General features: G+C 38.3%; 1 protein-coding gene across 3 annotated transcripts in view; it reads left to right on the top strand.

The window, feature by feature from the left end:
• tab2 (TGF-beta activated kinase 1 (MAP3K7) binding protein 2) overlaps positions 1 to 17,540 on the top strand; it is a 58,037-nt gene extending 40,497 nt beyond the window's left edge. For 2 of the 3 annotated variants that reach the window (XM_062977469.1, XM_062977474.1), the window contains 4 exons: positions 8,783 to 8,943; positions 9,591 to 9,684; positions 14,470 to 14,550; positions 15,467 to 17,540. In XM_062977469.1, the coding sequence (XP_062833539.1) occupies positions 8,783 to 8,943; positions 9,591 to 9,684; positions 14,470 to 14,550; positions 15,467 to 15,615 (485 nt within the window). In that variant the 3' untranslated portion in view covers positions 15,616 to 17,540. The remainder of the gene's footprint in view (positions 1 to 8,782; positions 8,944 to 9,590; positions 9,685 to 14,469; positions 14,551 to 15,466) is intronic. The other variant, XM_062977480.1, reaches the window with a different exon arrangement.
• The last annotated feature ends 4,666 nt before the right edge of the window (positions 17,541 to 22,206 follow it).

Below are 22,206 nucleotides of genomic sequence, written 5' to 3'. Positions count from 1 at the left end.
GTTTATGGTGGAAACAAAGATTGGTGATAAAGTTTCAATGGAGACACCTGTTTGCTATGATAACTCTTTTAGGAGTTAATTTTCCTACCTAGGGGTAGATTTCCTTTGACTTTCTGTTGTCTCACCCCCATTTGTCACATGTAAATTGGATGATCATAACTCCAGGATTGCCTGTACAAGAAATAATAGAAGCAAAGCTATTATTTTACAGCAAATAGATGGAGTGTGCCCCTCCAAGCCATTGCACTTCCAGTAGTCCACCAGAAATATATGCTGAGGTTCTGGGCAATTGTTTAAATGAGGTAAACTATGTAAGAATAATCTCCCAGATTTAAAAAAAAAAAAAAAGATCTCCTGTGGTCTGCAGTCTGCTCATAAAGGACACATATTCTCACGTCATTCCCTCTTAGCCCATGCAACTGATCCTCCTCTATCAAGCTTGACCTCTAAGTTTCTGTGTAGCATTTTCACGTATTAGAAGGGGACACTGTGAGGATAAGGGGGCAAAGAGGTTTATTTAAGTCATCTGAGTTGTCTGCACCTTTTTTTGGATCACTTTGAGATTGTACTGCAGACCTGAGAATGCATTCAGTCAGCTGACTTATAAAAATGATTTCATCCCATTATACAATTGGCCCTATAAATTTGTGGGGATTAATGAGTACAGGGTCCTCATGAAAGTGGGAAAAAACACAAATGTCGTAAGTATCCCTAAAAATGCACGTCACAGATTCCTTTTCTGCTTGCAGCTCCAGTTTGTACCTCCCTTTCCCCTCTTGCCACTACAGTTGCCCAGTCACGTTTTCAATCCCTTTCCAACAGTTTCCTCCCTTTTTTTCTGATACTCTCTGTATCCTCTCCTACCAACAATACCACCACTTAACTCCCTTTCCCACTTCCATAAATACCACAGCTCCCGGTGGTGCAATGGGTTTAACTCCTGTGCCGGCAGGACTGCTGACCTGAAGGTTGGATTGCCAGTTCGTTTCCGTGGAGAGAGCAGATGAGCTCCCTCTGTCAGCTCCAGTTCCCCATGCGGAGACATGAGTGAAGCCTCCCACAAAGATGATAAAAACATCAAAACATCTGGGCGTCCCTGGGCAACGTCCTTGCAGATAGCCAATTCTCTCACACCAGAAGCACCTTGTAGTTTCTCAAGTTGCTCCTGGCACAAGAATAAAAAAAAAACCACAGCTGCATTTTAAAGGGATTGAGGGGCTGGCATTGTTGTCAGGATCATGGAAAAGGAAGATAAAATTTGGCTTAGGCTTCATTATGGAAAAAAAGGGGGAAAGTGAGGGGCTAATGCTGTTGGCACAACATCAAAAGAGAGGCAAAAGAGTAGCAGGGAGAATGGAACAAGGAGGTTAAGCTATTTAAGAAGCAGCTACAAATTCATGAATAATCAAATCTGCAAAAGAAAAAACCCACAAATGTGGCGGGGAAAGCAACTGCAATACTTTGTTTTTTCCCAAGAGAAGGTTCTTGATCTTTATTTTGAGCAGGATATACATTGTATCAGAGGATAAACAAATTATACAGAGGTGTATCTTCAGAAATAGTTTATTCACACCAGAGGATTAACAGAGGTGCATTAGAATGGTCCCAAGATTACTTGGGAATAAATGTCATTATTTACTGGGAGTCACAAATCACTACATCTTTTGTGCCATGCCCCATTTAAACTACAACATTGGTAGACATCACCACAACCATTAGTGGTGATTTCTTAATGTAACTGCACTGAATTACTTTTATCTGCTCTAAATTTTCCACCGTTCAGCTTTAATAGAGTACCCCAGTACATGTTAAATTTGCCTTATCTAAAACACTTGGGACAAGAAGTGTTTTGGATTTCAGATTTTTTTTCAGATTTTGAAATATTTGCATATACATAACGATATCTCTTCGTGCTAAGGTCCACATTTAAACACAGAATTTATTTATTATCCATAAGTATCTTATACACATAGCCCAAAGGTAAGTTGATACACAATATTTTAATAATTTTGTACTTGAAACAAAGTGTGTGTACATTGAACCATCAGGAAGGGAAACTGTCACTATTTCAGCCACTCATGTGGAGAACTTTTAAGATTTTGAAGTATTTGGAAATGTTGGACAAGGGATGCTCAACCCGCAGCACCGTATATCAGAGGTGTCAAACTTGAGGCTCTCCATGTTCTTTTGTACTTTTAACTGCCAGATTTCCTGGCCATTCGATAAACTAGCTAGGGCTTCTGGGATGTTGAGGCCAAAAATCTGGAGGGCCACAAGTTAGACACTTTTTCCTTAAAAGACTGAGGGAGTATCTGTATGGAAGAATTGATGCAGTTTGACACCACTTTAACTACCATGTGCCAAGACCATAGAATATGGGTGTCAAACTTCACCAACATCAGGGTTGTTGTATGTTTTCCGGGCTGTATGGCCATGTTCCAGAAGTATTCCCTCCTGACGTTTTGCCCACATCTATGGCAGGCATCCTCAGAGGTACCTCACAACCTCTGAGGATGCCTGCTGTAGATGTGGGCGAAACATCAGGAGAGAATACTTCTGGAACATGGCCATACAGCCTGGAAAACATACAACAACCCTGTGATCCCGGCCATGAAAGCCTTCGACAACACATTCACCAACATCAGTCTTCTGGTTGCCATCAAAGAGCTGTTTGTAATTGTAAGACTTTATAAATGTATCTATGTTGCCATGTCATTAAAAGTATTGTGGGCCACAAAAAGGCCTGCAGGCCTTGCATTTGGTACGTATACTGAGTTGTAGTTTTATAGAAAAGGAAGGGAGGCTCTATTCTATTATTATTTTTCTACATGCATACTGTTTGTTCCTATTTGCCTTTTTCTGTAATATAAATGCGTATTTTTCCATTTTACCTTACTGTCTTAAAAAGCACAAATATGGTCATATTGTTCTTTTGCATATTTTAAAACATTTATCTTTCAAGATAAGATGTGATTGGTGATTTCTTTCTTGCACTAAATCTTGTACACTCCACTGCTCCTAATGGTGGTGTTGTTTTGATGTTGAAATACTAAGTTCAAAGACCTCTTTGACTCACAAAGCATAGGTAGTGTCAGTTAAACTATGTTTGGGGGCCAGGTTCACCCAAACATTCTTTGTATCATTATTTATTTCAAAGGAAGAAACTGGTAAAACCATGTTTGAGTCTCCTTTCCTAACCCTATGAAATCTATAGGGTTGCTTAAGTCAAAATATGCAGTGACAGTACATCTGTGTACATACACACCATTTTATGTGCTAACAAGACACCTGCTCAGAAGGAGTTGCTTTTAGAATATTGATACGTTTGTTTGATAAGCCTAAAACGAATTGAGATTGTCAGAGGTGTGCCTTCTTCTGTAGAAACTTGAAAGACATTATAATATCATTGTATCATAATTTGAGTGCCTATGTTAAAAATACAGTTTTTGTAAGAAAACATAGAACAAAAAGATTACACATGCATCTAAATTGATCACAGTTGTCTCTTTAAGCATAAGCACATGCACAAACTCGATAAATGTGACCATGGAGCCCAGAATAGTTTAATATAGATTTTATCTATAATGAATATTAAAAGTTTTGCATTCTTTAGCATTTTTTGAAAACAGGAAGGTGTGACAGCTGGTGGCAAATACCTACACACCGAGGCTTAATAAACATACAGTACCAATGACAGATAATATACTCTGTCAGTTTCAGATTACTTGTTAATAAGAAGCAGATGTTCAATGTAGTAGAAAATACACTGTGTGGTATGGGGTTTCATCAAAAACAATAACAAATGAGGCTATATTTGAATTTTCAGTAAAACATTTTTCAAGTGTATTCCATTCTCTGTAAAACAGTGAGTGGATTGTTTTTATTACATTAAATAACTTTACGAAAGATTTTCTTCTATAGGTAGCAGTAACCTTAGCAATTTGTGTGTGTTCATCCTTCATTTTGATCATCATCAGTTATTGGGAGTTTTCTTATTAATCAGATGAGCCAGAAATAAATGAGTACACCAGTTGTAGTGCCCTATTTACTGTTACTACTTTTTTTGTGTTTGCCTATAGAATACAACTATTAGTAAATCTGTATCAGAGTTTAGGTCAGAATTCCATACATTTCATGTCCAGTTTGTGGCGACTGGACCCACCATTAAATGTGAACTGAAGAAGGAAAAAACCTTTTATTTTATTTTTTATTTTATTTTTTTTCAGATTTCTTAAATGTGATACATAATTAAAAAGGAAAAACCCTTTCTGTTTGTTTGTTTTTTATGCTGAGTTTTCGAAGCAGTAAGTATCTGCAATACTTGAGTGTTTTTAAGCACAACATGACTTCTCCCAAGCAAGGAGAGATATGTACTGCTTTCTGGAAAGTGCCCAAGCAGCAAGACTACTTGCTCCTTCCAAGTGTTTGTGATATGTAGAACAGTTTTGCTCATCTCATTGTGTTAACCAGATACACAGTTGGTGCTTAGTGATCTTAGTGCTTTTGTTTGTTGTGAATTCTTGAAAGAAAGAAAACATCAGATTGTTTGTTCCTTTTAAATGACACAATAATATCACATTTTTAGAGTTTTCATGTGTTAACCATGGGTGAGTGCAAAGGTCAGAATACAAAATTAATACAAAGATGTTGAACTCACTGTGAAATTCTTAACATTATTTTCTTTGAACAGTACATATTAAAAATGCAATTTTTACAATTATTGTAGAAGTAAAGGCTGGTTTGTAGAAAGGAATCTAGAATTTTAAGAATATCTTGTTTTATTTAACAGGGAAAGTTGCTAGCCCCAATAGTTATAGAAATATATAATTAAATATTACATCATTTCCATGTTTTGTTCCTAAGGAGAGAGAATAGCCATATGCTGATTACTGAAAGCGGAGATAAGAAAAATGTGCTATTTATTGACAGTATTTGTTTTTATTCAGAAATAAATTAAATTGCAAACTCATGGATGTGGTGGTCCTTCTTGGTAGAATTATTATTTGCCCGAGGGAGGAAGCACAGAATAGAAAATTCGTTTACACTGTATACTGTCATAGTCTATTAAAGCATAACTGGATATTTGGCGTTCCTCTACACCATTTTGGATGTTACCCTCCTTATATTTTGGATTTAAACTTCCAAACCCCCATATAGCATAGGCAGTGATTAAGGTTATGGGAGTTGTAGTCCAAAATACCTGCAGAGGCAAGGCTTTCCACCCCAAACTTAATGCATCCTAGCTGTTTAAAATCTCTGTTATGCACTAGTTAGAAAAGGGAAACGGTATGTGGTTCCTGTATAATGGCACCAATAACAAGGTGAAATAATAAAGCTGAACTCCCAAAAATCAGACTGCTGCTAAATGAAAATTTATTTATTTATTTACAACATTTATACCCCGCCCTTCTCACCCGAGGGGACTCAGGGCGGCCATAGTAGTTGTGATCTTACATTTTTGAATATACAGTATTCCCAACTCAACATGGCAAAGAACTTTCTATTTGCATGAGACTTTCCAATTTATTGCTGTCGTGATTTCAACACTTCCAACCTAACAAGAAGAAGTAGAAGGCTTTTTCAAAGATACTCACATATTGGAGCTGCAATAAAATTGAAATAAATTCAGTGAGCAGGGAGTGATCTCACCTTTTTGCCATTCTTACTATTTCACCAGGATTTCTAGTACCCCTAAAGGTACTCCTTGAGATTTACTTCATTGCTCAACTATCTCATCCTTTGATTAATTTCTGTCACGTTGTGACGTCTCTCTATGGCAATCCTATGAATGAGAGACTTCCAAGTCACCCTTTACCATTCACCCTGCATGGGTCTTGCACTCTACTACCACTCATTGATCCAATATATATCAATTGCATGATCATAAAATGCTGCATTTCCATTGCTGATGCCTTTCACCATGACTTAATTTTGTAGTTACCCCTTGGCAGCAAACAGAAATCACACCAATCAAATAGATAGATAAGGGATATGGAATAAAATAGGGGAACATTTAATAATCAGGCAGTATATATATGGAAAAGTGTAGACAGCAAGGACTAGTACTTTATGAAATGTCATTAAATAACAAAATAGTGCAAGTATTTATTTTCATAAATAATGTATTGAATGTTTTCAACTCTATCATCTTCAATGGTAACAAATTATCCCATAGGAAACTAGGGCATAATTACGCAAGTAGACCCATTCTATCAGTGAGAATTTCATAAAGACTGCCACACAGCAGTTCATTAAACAAGACTTAAAAATTAGTGTGAATTGGATTATATTTCCACAATTTTCTATGTGGAAAGCATCTAAAAATGTTTTATGTCTCTGGATGATAATTCATAATAAGCTTGACATACTTGCAGAACTGTGTTCAAGTTTACTATAGTTGACAATGCCTGTTACAGATTGATTACTAAATGCAGGCCTAGGCAGGTAGGGCTGACCAGGATGGTTGGATCTCATTGGCATCTGACATAAACGTGAGGCATATTAAAGACAGCTTTATAGTGCCACAGTGCTAGGAAAGATAAGCAGTGATGGACAGGATCTTAGTCAAAACCTTGCCTTTGCTGATTTTTTTTCCATTGAGAAATCTTTGGTAAGTTTCCAAGAAGATTAAGACTTTTCCTGGACCTGAGAACTGCTTAAATTTAATTTTCTGTATTTTCCTATGGAGAATTTGATAGGGTGTTTATGAAGTGGTCACAGATTGAATGATGTTTCAGATTTTGCTGAGGAATTGTGTACTTGGTCACTAATGTTCACAATGTGACAGTTTTGAGGAAATCGGTGTGTGGGCTAGCCACATAGAAATAGTAACCCAACCAGCTATTTCAGATAGTGCTGAATGATAACGCCCTCCCAACCAAATTTGTTGATTTGGGGGGCCACGTTGGTCATTTTAAGGGGAAATTTTGGGAAGCATTCACTGAAGGTGTTTTACTGATGAGTAATAGTGGCTACCGTTTATTCCCCAGAATAGTAAGGAATTTTAAGGTCACACTTTTTCCTGGACATTTTGGCGAGGCAATGGCAGGTTTCATGGATAACTGACATTTTGTCCTCCTTTGTGACACTGCATCCTGGACATTCAGGGAGGAACATGGTAGCTGCTCACAGGAGAAGCATCATGCAATATTTGAGGACAGACCATGCTGCTTTCTGGTTTCGCTACCTGAAAAATTGCTCTCTATGTCAGAAGCTCATTACTCCTCTAATTAATTTAGTAATTGATTCTTTGCATACAGGGAATTGAAGCCCTAAACCTATATTTTCAACATTACATACAATACTCTCAAAATTGTATTAGGTTTTGGGATGAACAAAAATAGATATACAGACTGAGCATTTCATATCCAGAACCTTGAAATCCAAAATACTCCAAAATCCAAGTTTGGTTTCATTATTTGCCACAGAGCATCATGATTGGTATGTACATGGTTTGGGACATAGAAAGACAGATAGCATTATCATTAACATTGGACGATGAGTTAAATTCTCTGCAACTGCAGTTTTATGAATTGATTTGTTGGATCAGATTGGATTTGTATATGGATTTTAAATACAAGAGCCATAGCAATTTACAATAAAATAAAACAAGTAAAGCCATAAATATGTTGATTAAAGATACAGAATATATTTTAGAATAAATCAATATAAAGAGAAAAGAGAGAATGCACATGGATTGCCCCTCTGGAAAGGTTGCATTAAAAACCAGTCTTGAAACAAAGGTTTAAATTTAGAAAACAAAAGTATGAACATTTACAATCCTCCTACACCTATAATTAACTGAATTTGATTTTAAAATTTACTTATTTTAATTATTATGGCTGTCACACAGTTGTGTTTTAAATGATTAAATCATTGGTGAATTGAAATTTTTTACTGATAAGTCTCAGGGTTCAAGTTCTCTATTGATCTTCAAGAAAATGGCATATGTTAAAGTTACATATTGCTTCTTATTGATGTTGAAATAATAGTTCTTTGAAAATAATTTAGTATCATTCAAAGAAAAAAATATTTTATCAAATGTCATAGCATTCTGAGTGGTCTTAAAAGAGTCTTGCACAGAAAAATCTTTTCTATATACCATACACAAAGCTAAAAACAGCCTCTTGCTTCCAGGTTTTTCACAGTACACCCATTGCTGTGACCAATCGTCTCACTTCTAACCAGAAAGACTGCAAAATATTCCTGGAAATCAGTATGATGTGTGTATGTCCTGTTTTTAAGAATTGAGATAGGATAGATGGATAGGAAGATGGCCTACAGACTGAAAATAATGTATTCATAAAAGGATTCATGGAGTATGTTGGAAGCCTGAGAAGAAAGGATAGGAGGCAAAGACAGGGAGGAAGCCAGAATCTAACAATGGGGATTAGGTGGTCTGTTTGCCTGCCAATAGTCTGGAGAACTGAAGAAGTTTGAGGACTCTGGGGCAGGAACTTAATGAGAGGGTCTAAACTGCACATTCGTTTTAAGCAAAATGTCAAGACTGCACACTTTTGAAATTCATTTTATAGGAAGTTCCAGAAGGCTTGGTGGAACAGTTTCAAATATGAACCTAAGATTGCAGGCTGTCATCTTGATTATTGCTCATATTTTAAAACAACCGTGTGATACTTCATCTTGATATGGTCTCAAATTTCATACTGGGCAAAGTGGGAAATTTTCATGCAATTATTTTGTCTTAGGAATGGACTGTGTTAAATCAAATGATGTTCTGAAGGCAACCATACATTGGTTAAAGTGATGTCTTAATATTCTTCAGCTTTACTAGTACACCAGAAGGCTAGGATGGAACGACTTCAGCGAGAACTTGAGATTCAAAAGAAAAAGCTGGATAAACTAAAAACAGAAGTCAATGAAATGGAGAATAATCTTACACGAAGGCGACTGAAAAGATCAAATTCTGCTTCCCAAATTCCTTCTGTAAGTCAGAATTTCTGGAAGGCCTTAAATTTAACCTTGATCTTCAATTTAAAAATGACCTGTTATTTTTAAAGTTGAATGTGCTTTACATACCAAATACCTTGTACAAATGAGGAGGAAAGTGGGATCCAAACATTCGGTTGGGATATAGTTTCTGTAACATGTTCTGAAAGTAGCCAACAAGTCTCACCTTTGATCTTGTCAGGTCTTTTTTTTTTGGGGGGGTTTGACTGTTCCTATTGGATATACCTAGGATTTCTTTATTATCTAAAGGCAATATAACATTTCATCTCCAAAACTTTATACTTTTTTGGAACAGTCAACTAGAAAATGTTCGGATTGCTGCGAGTTTTCCGATCTGTATGGCCATGTTCCATTTTCTGGGCCATAAAGCCTGGAAAACTCACAGCAACCCAGTGATTCCACCCATGAAAGCCTTCGACAACACATAGGAAATGTTTATTTTCATTTTCATCTGATAGTTTTGTGATCAGTTTAGCAATTTGTGTGAGTTAGATTGCCTTGCTAGAACGTCATGATAATAATTATCTTGACATTGGTAGTATCATGTAGTCTTCAAAATATAATTAAGTTTTCTTGCCTACATATATAATTAATAATCTAATAATATTTTCCATGTTTTTCAGCTTGAAGAAATGCAACAGTTACGAAGCTGCAACAGGCAGCTTCAGATAGACATTGATTGCCTAACCAAAGAAATTGATCTTTTTCAAGCAAGAGGTACTGTAGCATCCGTTTGAATAATTTCCTTCCATTCAACTTCAAGAATTTTAATATTATGTGTTTGAATGTATGTGATAATGGATTTTTTCACATCTTATTAGCAGTAGATATAACAAAAAGTGCCCAATCAATTCCCTCCCCTGTTTGGAGTGGGGGGGGGGGGGAAACTAGGTTGATTTATTGTTTGTAAGATACCAAGTGTGCCTCTTTGTATGTAAAGAGGAAAGTAAATCAGGTACTTAAAGAATAAAAATGTGTTTTAGATAACATCATCACACTCAGGTGTGACCAACAGAACAACATCCAAGGCAGGAATGTGCACATGAGTAGCTTAACAAAGTAATAATAATAATAATAATAATAATAATAATAATAATAATAATAATAAAACTTTATTTATACCCCGCCACCATCTCCCCAACGGGGACTCGGGGCGGCTTACATGGGGCCATGCCCAGAACAGTACAATATAGCAAAATATAAAAACAACATATCATAATACAATTAAACAATACAATAAATAATCATGTACACTGCAACACAAAATCCAAAAAAAAAAGAAACAATATAACTGGGCGGGCTGCATGAGACACTTAGTTAAAACTTGGGGTGAGAAAAGGATAAGAATACAACCACGGGGAACAGGGACATAAGATAGAAAAACAATCTAGAGGATAAATGTTGGGGGGAGTAACAAAAGAAGTGTGTAATAGTTACTCTCCGAAAGCACATCGGAAAAGCCAGGTTTTTAAATCTTTCCTGAAGGCTAAAAGAGTGGGGGCTTGCCTGATTTCGATGGGCAGTGAGTTCCACAAACGGGGGGCCACAGCAGAAAAGGCCCTCTCCCTTGTTCCCACAAGGCGGGTCTGGGATACAGGCAGTGGCGACAGGAGGGCCTCCCCTGATGATCGAAGAGATCGGGCAGGTTTATGGTAGGAGATACGGTCACGAAGGTAGGTGGGTCCCAAACCATTTAGGGCTTTATAAATGATGGTCTGCACCTTGAATTAGGATCGGAAAGTGAACGGCAGCCAGTGGAGCTCCTTAAACAGGGGAGTAGATCTCTCCCTGTAACTCGCCCCCGTTATTAATCTGGCAGCCGAGCATTGGACCAGTTGTAATTTCCGAGCCGTCTTCAAGAGAAGCCCCAAGTAGAGCGCATTACAGTAGTCCAGTCTAGAGGTAACTAGGGCATTGACCACCGTGGTCAAGTCAGACTTCACGAGGTATGGTCGCAGTTGGCTCACAAGTTTGAGTTGTGCGAAAGCCCTCCCGGCCACTGCCGACACCTGAGCCTCAAGCGTCAACGCTGAATCCAGGAGAACCCCCAAACTGCGGACCTGTGATTTCAGGGGGAGTGCAACCCCGTCCAGCACAGGTTGCCACTCGATACCCTGATCAGACGAGCGACTGACCAGGAGAGCCTCTGTCTTGTCAGGATTGATCCTCAGCTTGTTCCTCTTCATCCAGTCCGCCACAGCGGCCAGGCACTGGTTCAGCATCCGAGGGGCTTCCTTGGATTCAGATGGAAATGAGTAGTTGGATTTGCGTGTCATCCGCGTAGAGATGGCAACGCCCTCCAAAACTCCGGATGACCTCTCCCAGCGGTTTCATGTAGATGTTAAATAGCATGGGGGATAAGATAGACCCTTGCGGGACCCCACAGGTCAAAGGCCAGGGGTCCGAGCAGGTATCCCCCAGCTTCACCATCTGGGAACGGCCCTCCAGGAAGGACCGAAGCTACAGCAAAACCGTGCCACCGAGTCCCATCCCAGCGAGCCTCCCCAGAAGGATACCATGGTCGATGGTATCGAAAGCCGCTGAGATGTCCAAGAGAACCAGCAGGGTCACACTCCCCCTGTCCAGCTCCCTGCGGAGGTCATCCACCAAGGCAACCAAAGCCGTCTCGGTGCTGTACCCAGGCCTGAAGCCAGACTGCGAGCGGTCCAGAAAATCAGTGTCATCGAGGAACTCCTGGAGCTGCGTGGCAACCACCCGCTCCAGAACCTTGCCCAAAAATGGGAGGTTGGAAATTAGTCTGTAGTTGTTACATACAGATGGGTCTAAGGAGGTCTTTTTTAATAACGGTTTTACTACCGCCTGCTTAAAGCAGGATGGAACTGACCCCTGAACCAGGGAGGCATTTATAATAGCCACAAACCAATCCAACAACCCATCTTTGGCCAGCTTAACCAGCCAAGAAGGACAAGGATCCAGAGTGCAAGTGGTCGCCCTCACAGACCCAAGAATCCCCTCCACGTCATCAGGAAGGACAAGCCGGAAAGAATCCCATAAGATCAAACAGACAGGTACCTCGGTTACCTCCGCTGGAACTACAGTTAAGCTAGGATTGCTCAGTTTCTTGGCTGCTCATTCCCTGACATTAGGTAGCCTAAAGACAATCAAAAGATTCCCTGAATGGAGAGAAATTCCCTTTGGTTCCTCCATCCTTATATTTTGCAGAAGACTGAAGGCTCTTTGCCCAACGCCTTTCAATTTGTGTCTAGTTAGTTTTCCCAAAATAAAATCATATATAAACTAATATTTATTTCTTTTTAATATTATATTTACTCAAGTCTAACACCTTTTTTTGGCTAAATTACATCACTAAAAATTGAGTTGCACATTAGATTCAATGGTGCATTAGAATTGCACATCTAAACCCATCTGCGCTGTTGAGCAAGATCCCAGCTGGGGACAGAGAAGGGAGAGCTAGCGGTGGCTGTGAAAAGGCTGGCAGTGGGAGAAGGGGTTGTGGTTTCCCACCAGCTTTCTTGGAGCTACCACCGTCCTGCATTACGTTAGATAGCAGATCTTTCTTTCTTTCTTTCTTTCTTTCTTTCTTTCTTTCTTTCTTTCTTTCTTTTTTTTTTTGTAATCCACACCTTCAAAATTGAGGTGCACATTATGTTTGATGGCGCATTATACTCTAGTAAGGAGGTATGTTCAATTCCTTAAAAATACAGCTTACAAACATGTAGGCACATTTCATTTATGTATTTCATGATGCTGTAATGCATACAAAATGTCAACTTTTTTCTGTAAACACTGTACCCAGATTTTATGCTTACAGTTTTTTCTCTATTTTGAAAATAAATGGTGGGGGGAAGTTTCAGCAAAGCTTACTGCTGCTTGCAGTTGGGGGGGGGTGTGTCTTTTTTTGATATGAGAAATGTTCCATGCCATCAACCCAGGATACGTCAAATAATGGAAGTTCAATTTCTATTGAATATTCTTTTGTTTGTGGTGACATTGGTATTTGTTATGGGCAGGAAATAATTCACATTCAATGAATTTTTATGCAGTTTTATTTGATTTAATTTATTTTTATTATACCTTGTGCTTTTTTCACACTGGTTATTTGAACAGAACACACTTAATTCTGTACAGTCAAAGCTTTGTCTGTATGGAATTTTTTTGTATCCTACCATACATGAGTGTTTTCATTGGGGTCAAAAAGCTCCTACGATTCAAGCCATGTAAGTGTTTATATGCTAGTGCAAGCGTGTTAAATGCTAATAAAACAAGATTAGGCACTTACTGTAGGCCTACCATTTGTTGGCCTACCATCAGAGCCTCTTTGTCCATCCCAAGAGACTCAATGCCTGCTCTCTTGTTAAGAGATTCTGCAGCACTGTAAAAGAATCCACAGTTGAGAACCTGAACTAAGGTTTAATGTAAAACCTAAAAGTTTCTACAACCTCTGTTTCTTAGTTTTTTGTTTTATTATCTTCAGCTCTCTCTTCCTTCCATATATTTTCAGGTAGACAATATTATACATGGGTATGGAGGTGAACCCATAAACGGATGTACAAAAATTGCTAGATCTTATTTGGTAGCTTTAAGTAATTTCTGGTAATTGTTTCTTCATGAACATCTAGATCAGGCATGGGCAAACTGAGGCCCAGGGACCAGATGCTGCCCCCTGGGTGCTTACCTCAGGCCCTCCTCATTTTCCCTGTCCCCTCGGCATAAGGATGTGGTGCCCTGCCACATCCTTATGGAGAAAGAATATGGAAGGCACACAGCAGCTGAGAGCCCTCTGGAGCGCTCTCAGCCACTGCGTGTCTCCCCCTCCCCCTGGCATAATGCGAAGAGGACAGCCCAAAGTTCAGAAGAGGAGGATTGGGAAGGAGTATTGGGGTCGTCGCCACATGTCTTGTTTTTCTCCCAGTATAAGAATGGGGCAAGCAGCCCAGTCCTTATGCCAGGAAGACAACCTGTGTATGACCTCGGTCCTGCCTCACCTCCCCCCAGCCTTGCCCTCCCAGCCCAGCCCACAATGCGACCCCAAGGGAAAAAGTTTGCCCATGCCTAATCTAGATGCACACATTATCTAGGGCAGTGGTTCTCAACCTGTGGGCTGGCCGCAAAAACAAAAATTGGTCTGAGAACCTTCTTCCTCTTAATTTATTTTATTTATCTTATTTTTGCTCCTTTCTGCAGAGCTGACAATTGCATTGGATAGACCACATCAGCTCTAGATTATTAAATATGGTTTTCTGTGGGCAAGCAAGTGACGACTACTGGATGGCATATGTTCTGTATCAAAAACTAGAGGTGATGTAGTCTATCTAATGCAATTTTCTGAATCAGTATTCCAAATAACCAAACCGAATCTAAAGTTGACCAAAAACTGATTCATAACTCTTTTGGTACTAATGTTGGAGAGTAGGCCCTGATCAAAAAAGATTGGGAACCACTGATCTAGGGCTTCAATTTTAAGTACCTTTTTGAATTAACCTTCTATTTCATTGAGCTGTACATTTCCTTTTTTTCCAGGACCACATTTTAATCCCAGTGCCATTCATAATTTTTATGACAATATTGGATTTCTAGGTCCTGTGCCACCAAAGCCCAAAGGTAAAATGTGTAAAGTTTTCTATCAGAGTTAATCTATATATAGTATAAAACCCTGTATTTCAACACATTTATTTTATATATTTATAGTTTGTCATAAAGTTGCTGAGAATCTATAGCATACAAGTAACCAGATGATAGTTTCTATTTATTGTGAGCATTTGTTTTCCCTGTCACCCCCGGGAAGGAGTTGTGTTCTTTGCTCATGGTAGGTCACTAAATTTCTGCTCATTTTCTAAGTACAGAGATCAAGAAGTTAGCCAAACTAACTATAGAAAAGGGTACTGTGATTTTTGTCATAGAATAATTTAATTTAAAAATATGCAGCAGTGGAAATAATTAATTTAAAACATGCCAGATTTCATTGCATAATATCCCTTTTATCCCTTTTTAAATTGAAAAAGGGGGTGCAACTTTTGCATGATGAAAAAAATCTGACTTTTATTCTCCTGTTTCTTTTTTTAAAAAAGAAATAAACTGTTACCTCCAAGACATGAGAAGGAGGAGGAGGGATGATCCAGTTTCAGACAAACAGCCTTGCCTCGGACAAAGGAGGAAGGAAGATTCCCCGTCCCTTCCTTCTTTCTCTGAAGGCAATACAGTTTACAAAATTTGAAATGGAGCTCTTTGGAGGAAGGAGAGAAGAGTGGAGCTCCAGAAACCTCAATTTCATCGTTTTTAAACTGCCTTGCCTTAAGAGAAGGAAGGAAGTAGGAATCAGTCCCAAATGGCTCTGCGACAATTGTGCAAGGAACAGAAAAATACCAGTTTTGCCACCCAAAAAATGGGGGTGCAACTTCTACACAGTGGCAACTATTATGCGATGAAATACAATAGTAATGCTTAATGCTAAGATGGAAACAACTTCAAAGAATTGTTCCTACTGCTTATATTTAATGATTGTTCTATTTCACCTCAGCAGATCAAAGGTCCAGCATCAAAACGCCAAAGACTGTACCTGATACGGAGGAAGATGAGGGAGCTCAATGGAATTGTACCGCTTGTACTTTTTTAAATCACCCAGCCTTAAACCGTTGCGAACAGTGTGAAATGCCCCGGCATTTCTGAGCCAGGGAGGCTCACTTTTCTTCTGTAAATCCAACCTTTGACTATTGAGTCATTTCCTTGGGATAAATAATCATTTATGCATAGAATTTTGTAAAATTGACCATGTGACAAGGTTTATTACTAATATCAAATTTCATGCTACAGAGATAATACCTCAGTGTTGTGCTGCAGGCAGCTGAAATGCATTCGCTGGAAGCCTGAAAGACTTGGTGGCCAGCTGCCTGAATCATGTACAGTATTACCAGGAGCCTAGTAAGAATAACTCGTGCCATGTTTGTGCTCGGGTAATCCCCAACCGCCTTTCTCCACAGAAGTCGCTACTGAATTTGGACAGACGAAGGAATTAGATTGATAGCTTTTGTTGTTGTTTGGAAAGCTTTCAGTGAAACACTACATTCACCGAGGAAATGGAAAGGAACAAGTTGAAAGTGTTTTACCTTTGTTTGTTGCCACCCAGGTCCTGTGGATTGTAGGAGAACTTCACAAATTAGTGGTACTCTTTGCCTTGTCTTCCCAAGAAACAGCTCTGCTGACACAAATCAGTACATTTGTTTGATGATGAGGGGGGGGAGGGGGGAAGAAAACTGCATGCTTTGTCTGTACAATACTCACAGTGAAATACCCTGAAAGCTTTTCCTACTGTACATAGCTCTAGCGCCTGCTTTAAGTGACTTACTTTTCTTCACCTTTTATTATTTCTTGTACTTCTTAATGTATAGTGTAATAGTCTGTTAACTTTCTTTTTCCTTTTAAATGATGATGTCTGATCATGACCCTTTTTTTAAAAAAAGCCTTAGTTCTAAGAGAAGCAGTGCCTTAAAACAAGAGCATTAATGATGAAACAGTGCACAAAATAGCTGTCCCACTGTTTATTCTGTTTATTGCTCTTGTAATTGCTGATCATCTGTGGAGACTTAGAGGTGCAGCATAGTAAAGAAATGCAGGGAAAGTTGGCATATAGTTCACTCTGTACACTGATTTTTACGGTGGGTGACACAATGTAATATTTGGTCTCGAACACGGAAACTAGATACATTCAACCCACCAACAGATCTGCATCTGGATATGCTTGCTTCATTTGCACAGCTCTTCAGAAGAAATGACTTGGGAAGTACATACAGTACAAAGAATAGCAGTAGTAGCATAAAACAACAGTGCTATAAATAACTTGGCAGCCAGATTCTAAACCTGATTTCGTGGAGAATAGCAATAATTAAGGCAGACTGAGAAGGTTGGAAAAGAGAAACCAAACAAATGTGAACACTGAATCGATGCCAAACATCTCTTTATTTCCGAGGGCTCTTGTGTTTTAAAGGAACATGTTCAAGTGACCAGGAATACCTATAGCTGAAACTAAGAACATAGTTTTATTTTTTATACTTTCTCTTGCTTACTTATACAAATAACGAGGTATCTGTTGAGATGAGGCAGGAGGATGTGGTTAGTGGCCCAATCCTGTACTTACCAACTCAGAAGTAAAATCCTTCGCTTATTCCTATATAAGCAAATAGAGGGTTGCAACCTAAATGTAGCAAGAGACAAAGTAGGCTGTCACCCACTGTAAATATTTGCCAGTGTGGACATTTTTAACAAGAATTTTACAAGTGATCTATGTGAATACTCAAAGCCTTTGTTTTAAAGGTTTTGCATTTCTTTTAAAGAAATACATGGTAATTAAAATCATCCCAAGTAATTAGTCATTAGACCTGAAGTACTTGCATTGAATGCATTCTGTTTATTAAAAAAGAAGCGTTTTTTTAGCTTCATCTGCAGTTCTCTGTGAAGATTGACAAATCAATTTTTACCTGTTTTATTAATAAAACCTAATTTGGATATCTTGAGTTGATGGTTTTGTGATTTTAGCTGGGTAAACTGTCTTTGTAACAGATAAGTTATTTATAAAAATTAAAAAAAAAATATTGTAACATTTGGTTCTGTGTGTTTTTAACTTCTTATCCAGTTATATGTTCAACCAAGTTGTAATTGAATAATGTTAGTCGATCATGTTGGCTAAGCAAAATGCTGTGAATATATTGAGGTTTGAGGCAGACTTTCCATTTTCTTCTGTGAAGAGGACTGCATAGCCAACTACATTTTCTGCCCCCTCCCCCGGTAATCCACTAATATAAGCTTTCCTATAGATTTTAGTTAATATTGCCATTTAACACTGAAATACAGAATAGTACCAATATAATGTTCGTTCAGTTCACTACTTTCGTAGGGCTTGTTCTTTTTAGAAGAGCTGTTCAATTCTGAACACAATACTGAATTTCACCAAATGTAAACTGCCATCAAATCTACCATTTATGCACTGGAGCTAGCACTTCACTACTTTTACTTAGTTTCCTTTTAATCTAAATAGAAGTTTACCCTCTGCTGCCACAATTTCTGAAACAATGTGTTTCTGAATCACAAATCCAGTATTTGGAATGAACTGACATCCTTTTTGGATTAATTAATTCTTTAAGTAGAGTTCCTGTTCCTTATTTAAGTTAATTTTGGCAAGCATTTCGTACCTTAGGGATTGCATTTCGTACCTTAGTGGGTGCGGATGTGAAAGAGGGCTTTCTCGGTGGCTGCCTCTTGACTGGAACTTCCTGCCCAGAGAAGCCCTCCCTGCTTCCAGCGACAGGCTGAGGCCCTTTTTTCAGGCAGGATTTTAAAGAAGAAAGTTTTAAAGATTGAGCCACAGGGTGCTGTGTTTTGTGTAATTTAATAGATTTGTGTAATGGTTTTCATTGCTTTTAACTACAGGAGAGTCTCGCTTATCCAACATAAACGGGCTGGCAGAAGATTGGATAAGTGAAAATGTTGGATAATAAAGAGCCTATTAAACATCAAATTACATTATGATTTTACAAATTAAGCACAAAAATATCATGTTTTATAACAAGTCTGCCACTTGTTTGGGAGCGTGGCTGCATTTGTGTTGTTGTTGGGTGTGTTGGCCTGCTGCGCGTTGCTGCCTAGAAAAACAGCTGTGGATTCGGGCAGGAGGCAGACGGGGTTGGATAATACAGAACATTGGACGAGTGAAGGTTGGATAAAAGAGACTGTATGTTTTTAACATTTCTATGTGTAATTCTATTTTGGTGTTTATATGCGTTAGGTTTTAAATTGTAGAGTTGTTAGCTGTTTTATTATAATAGCAGCAGTAGTAGAATACTTCTCTTTTAAGGTAAGTTTTTATAAATTGTTTTTTCTGTCATTGTAAAACTATGTGCTGCATGTGTCCCATTTCTTTTAAAAGCGTCCATTTTTTTCCACTGCTGTTTAAATATATCATCGCCTCCAGACTACTATCTAATACAGAGCTTCTTAAACTTTTCCACTCGGGATCTTTTTTGGCCTGAGAAATTTTTTATGACTCTAGCTATGTAGGTATATAAAATAGGTATAGAAATCAAACATATACTGAAAATAAATCAGCATTTTGTAAGGCTTGCTAAACAGTCTGACAGCTGAAGCATGTCTTGTAGAGTCCACTGTAAACACTGTACAATGGATTCATGTGAATGTCTAAAACAGCCATTAGGTGATGCTCAGAATTTTTGGGGGGATTCCAACATTGAGCTAAGGGGGCCCCCTTTAGGGATGAGACCCACAGTTTAAGAAGTCTTGATCTAGTATACGGTGGTCCAAACTATTGAATTAGTAACAATATCTTGACACAAAAGGACCTCTCTTTATGATAGCTCTTGCGAGAAGTTCTGCCTTATTTATTCTTTATTTCAAGACATCAATGAATTTTTTATTCTTGTAGACAATACTTTTATATTTATTTAAACTATTTCTCTTTTTCAATACATTCCATAACCTCTGTAGTATCAGAGGCCACTTTAACACAGTGTTGTCACATCTATAGATTTAGAAGTATATTCAAAAATTAAAAATATAAACGGCAAAATGCTAGTATGGATTGCTGTAGTACACTACAAGGAGACAATCTGAGTATGTATCACAACTGCTGTGTGTAATTTGCCCCTTCGAAGCAGCTATATTTTTGTTTTATTGTAAGACCACTTATATTTGGGAAGGAAATGTTTGAAATTTCTCTTCAATTGGTCTAAAATGGGTTTTTAAAATGGAGGACTAGAATATGTGCTCTAGAAATTAACAAGGATTTTGTTAGTAACTGGGAGGAGGAGAAGAAATGAGGGTTGTTTTTGTTTTTCAAATTGATAGCAGGAAGAAGTTTGTGTGTGTGTATCCTTTTGACTTAAGGTTATCCCTTGAATTTCATAGGTTTTTCCAAGACAAGGAATACTCGAGAGGTGTTTTTGCCAGTTTCTTCCTCTGAAATATAGCCTACAGCACCTGAGCTTGCCACCTCTTAAATAAGCTATAAGCCTTAACATGTTTTGTAAACAGTAGAAGCAACACACACTACAGCTAAACTCAATGCAAACAGCAGTCATGTTGAACAGGTTTCAATACTAAATTGCAAAGCACTCTCAACGTAACAGATGGACAAGCCTTTGGCCCATGGATGATCTGATAGCCTGGTCTTGCTTTTTCCTGTGATTGAGTTGCTTTTACATTTACCTAGGCAAGAGTACGACTATATTATGGGCATATCTCTATAAATACTTGCCTGTGTAAAATAAGATTATATATATATACTGTGAACCTTCAGGGCAGTGATTTTCCTTGTGTGATGTTAGCCCACACCTGTCGAAACTGGTTAGGTCCTACTTGTTATTACTGCTAGCACAGAGCTAATTTCCCATAATTTCCTAGTGCTGAGGACAGAAGCTCCAGAAAGCAACACACTTGTATACATCTTGCCCTATGCCAGTGGTTCTCAAATTGGTCCTCCAGGCTTTTTGGACTTCATCGGCAAGAAGTCCCAGGCAGTATGGCCAATTCTCGGAACTTCTTGGAACTGAAGTTCAAATACCTGCAGAACAAAGACTTTGAGAATCAGTATCCTGTTTGGAATCTGTTGACATTAATTCTGGAATAAAAGCATTGATGGCACTGTTAATACATCTGGCACACAATGTTTCTGTGAATAAAACATGCATTTATGCTGGCTGTTAATGCTAAAGATTTGATGTAGTAGTGTTTATTTACATAATTAATTTATATTTAAAGCACTTAATTTGTTGAATTTCTGGAATTGGTGAAGACAAATTTGGTTTAGGTCTTCTATCTTTAAGTCATAACCATATTTACTATAAAGGGTTATACTTTAAAAGTCTGGAATCTCTCTTGACTGCATAGAGGTAGACTCTTCCAAACATGAATATTTATCTAGGTATTATGCAGAATCTGAGATGCCACTTTGAAGATTTGGGTAATTCCATATTTGAGCCAGTCATTGGTGATGCTGTGCAAACAGAAGGGGCCTGAAGATAAGAGTTGCAAATTTTTGGTGAGAACTGCAAAAAACAAGCCACCACTCCCTATGGTCATTAATATCTATGCCAAGTGTTTCAAACTAAACTAAGGAAGAACCTGAAGTTTTGTGGTGCTGGATTCTCTTTTGTCAGTAGGAGGCCAGTGTGAATGCTCTTTCTGCCTGGGGGCATCCTTTGTTCAGAGTCGTTAGTTGCCCCCGGTTCCCATGTCTGGAAATCCTCTGTTTTCAGAGTTGCTTCTTATTTACTGTTCTGGTTTTAAGTTTTTTAATATTTTCTCTTCTCTCACCCTGAACTTTCCACAGATATATAAACCTTCCTTGCTTAGTTTCTCCATACCTCACAACCTCTGAGGATGCCTGCCATAGATGTGGGCGAAACATCAGGAGAGAATACTTCTAGAACATGGCCATACAGCCCGGAAAACATACAACAACCCTGTGATCCCAGCCATGAAACACTGCGACAACACAAATGGGGCATTGTAGGGAAATTGCTGTGTCCACCCAGGAAAACTGATCTGAACCCCAGAGGCAAACAAAAAATCAGATCATAATTACAGTAGAGTCTCACTTATCCAACATAAACGGGCCGGCAGAACGTTGAATAAGCGAATATGTTGGATAATAAGGAGAGATTAAGGAAAAGCCTATTAAACATTAAATTAGGTTATGATTTTACAAATTAAGCACCAAAACATCATGTTATACAACAAATTTGAGAGAAAAAGTAGTTCAATACACAGTAATGATATGTAGTAATTACTGTATTTATGAATTTAGCACCAAAATATCATGATATATTGAAAACATTGACTACAAAAATGCGTTGGATAATCCAGAATGTTGGATAAGCGAGTGTTGGATAAGTGAGACTCTACTGTATCTGCTCTGCAGAAGAATAAGCTTCCAGGCCGAACTGTCCAGAGATGAAGAGAGCCCTTCTGCACCTTTAACAGATCCAATTGTTGATTTTTTTTTTTCATATCTGGATAAAGGGAAAACATTGTGGAAATGCTATCTTGTTCACTAGAGGGCATTTGGGGCCAAATATTTTATTGTTGTAGGGGGAGGTGTGGCAGCCCTTTCCTAGGGCAACTCTGCCTTCCCCAGTTGCCTGAACACAGAAGGCCTCTACAAAATGTATCCACTCTTTTGTGTGTGCTGTAGCAGCCTTCCCACAAATCCTGGAAATGATGCTTTTTATTGAACATTGTAGAGGATGCAAC

The sequence above is a fragment of the Anolis carolinensis genome, chromosome 1 (assembly GCF_035594765.1).
Source record: "Anolis carolinensis isolate JA03-04 chromosome 1, rAnoCar3.1.pri, whole genome shotgun sequence".
Taxonomy (NCBI): domain Eukaryota; kingdom Metazoa; phylum Chordata; class Lepidosauria; order Squamata; family Dactyloidae; genus Anolis; species Anolis carolinensis.
This window is presented reverse-complemented; position numbering and strand designations above follow the sequence as displayed.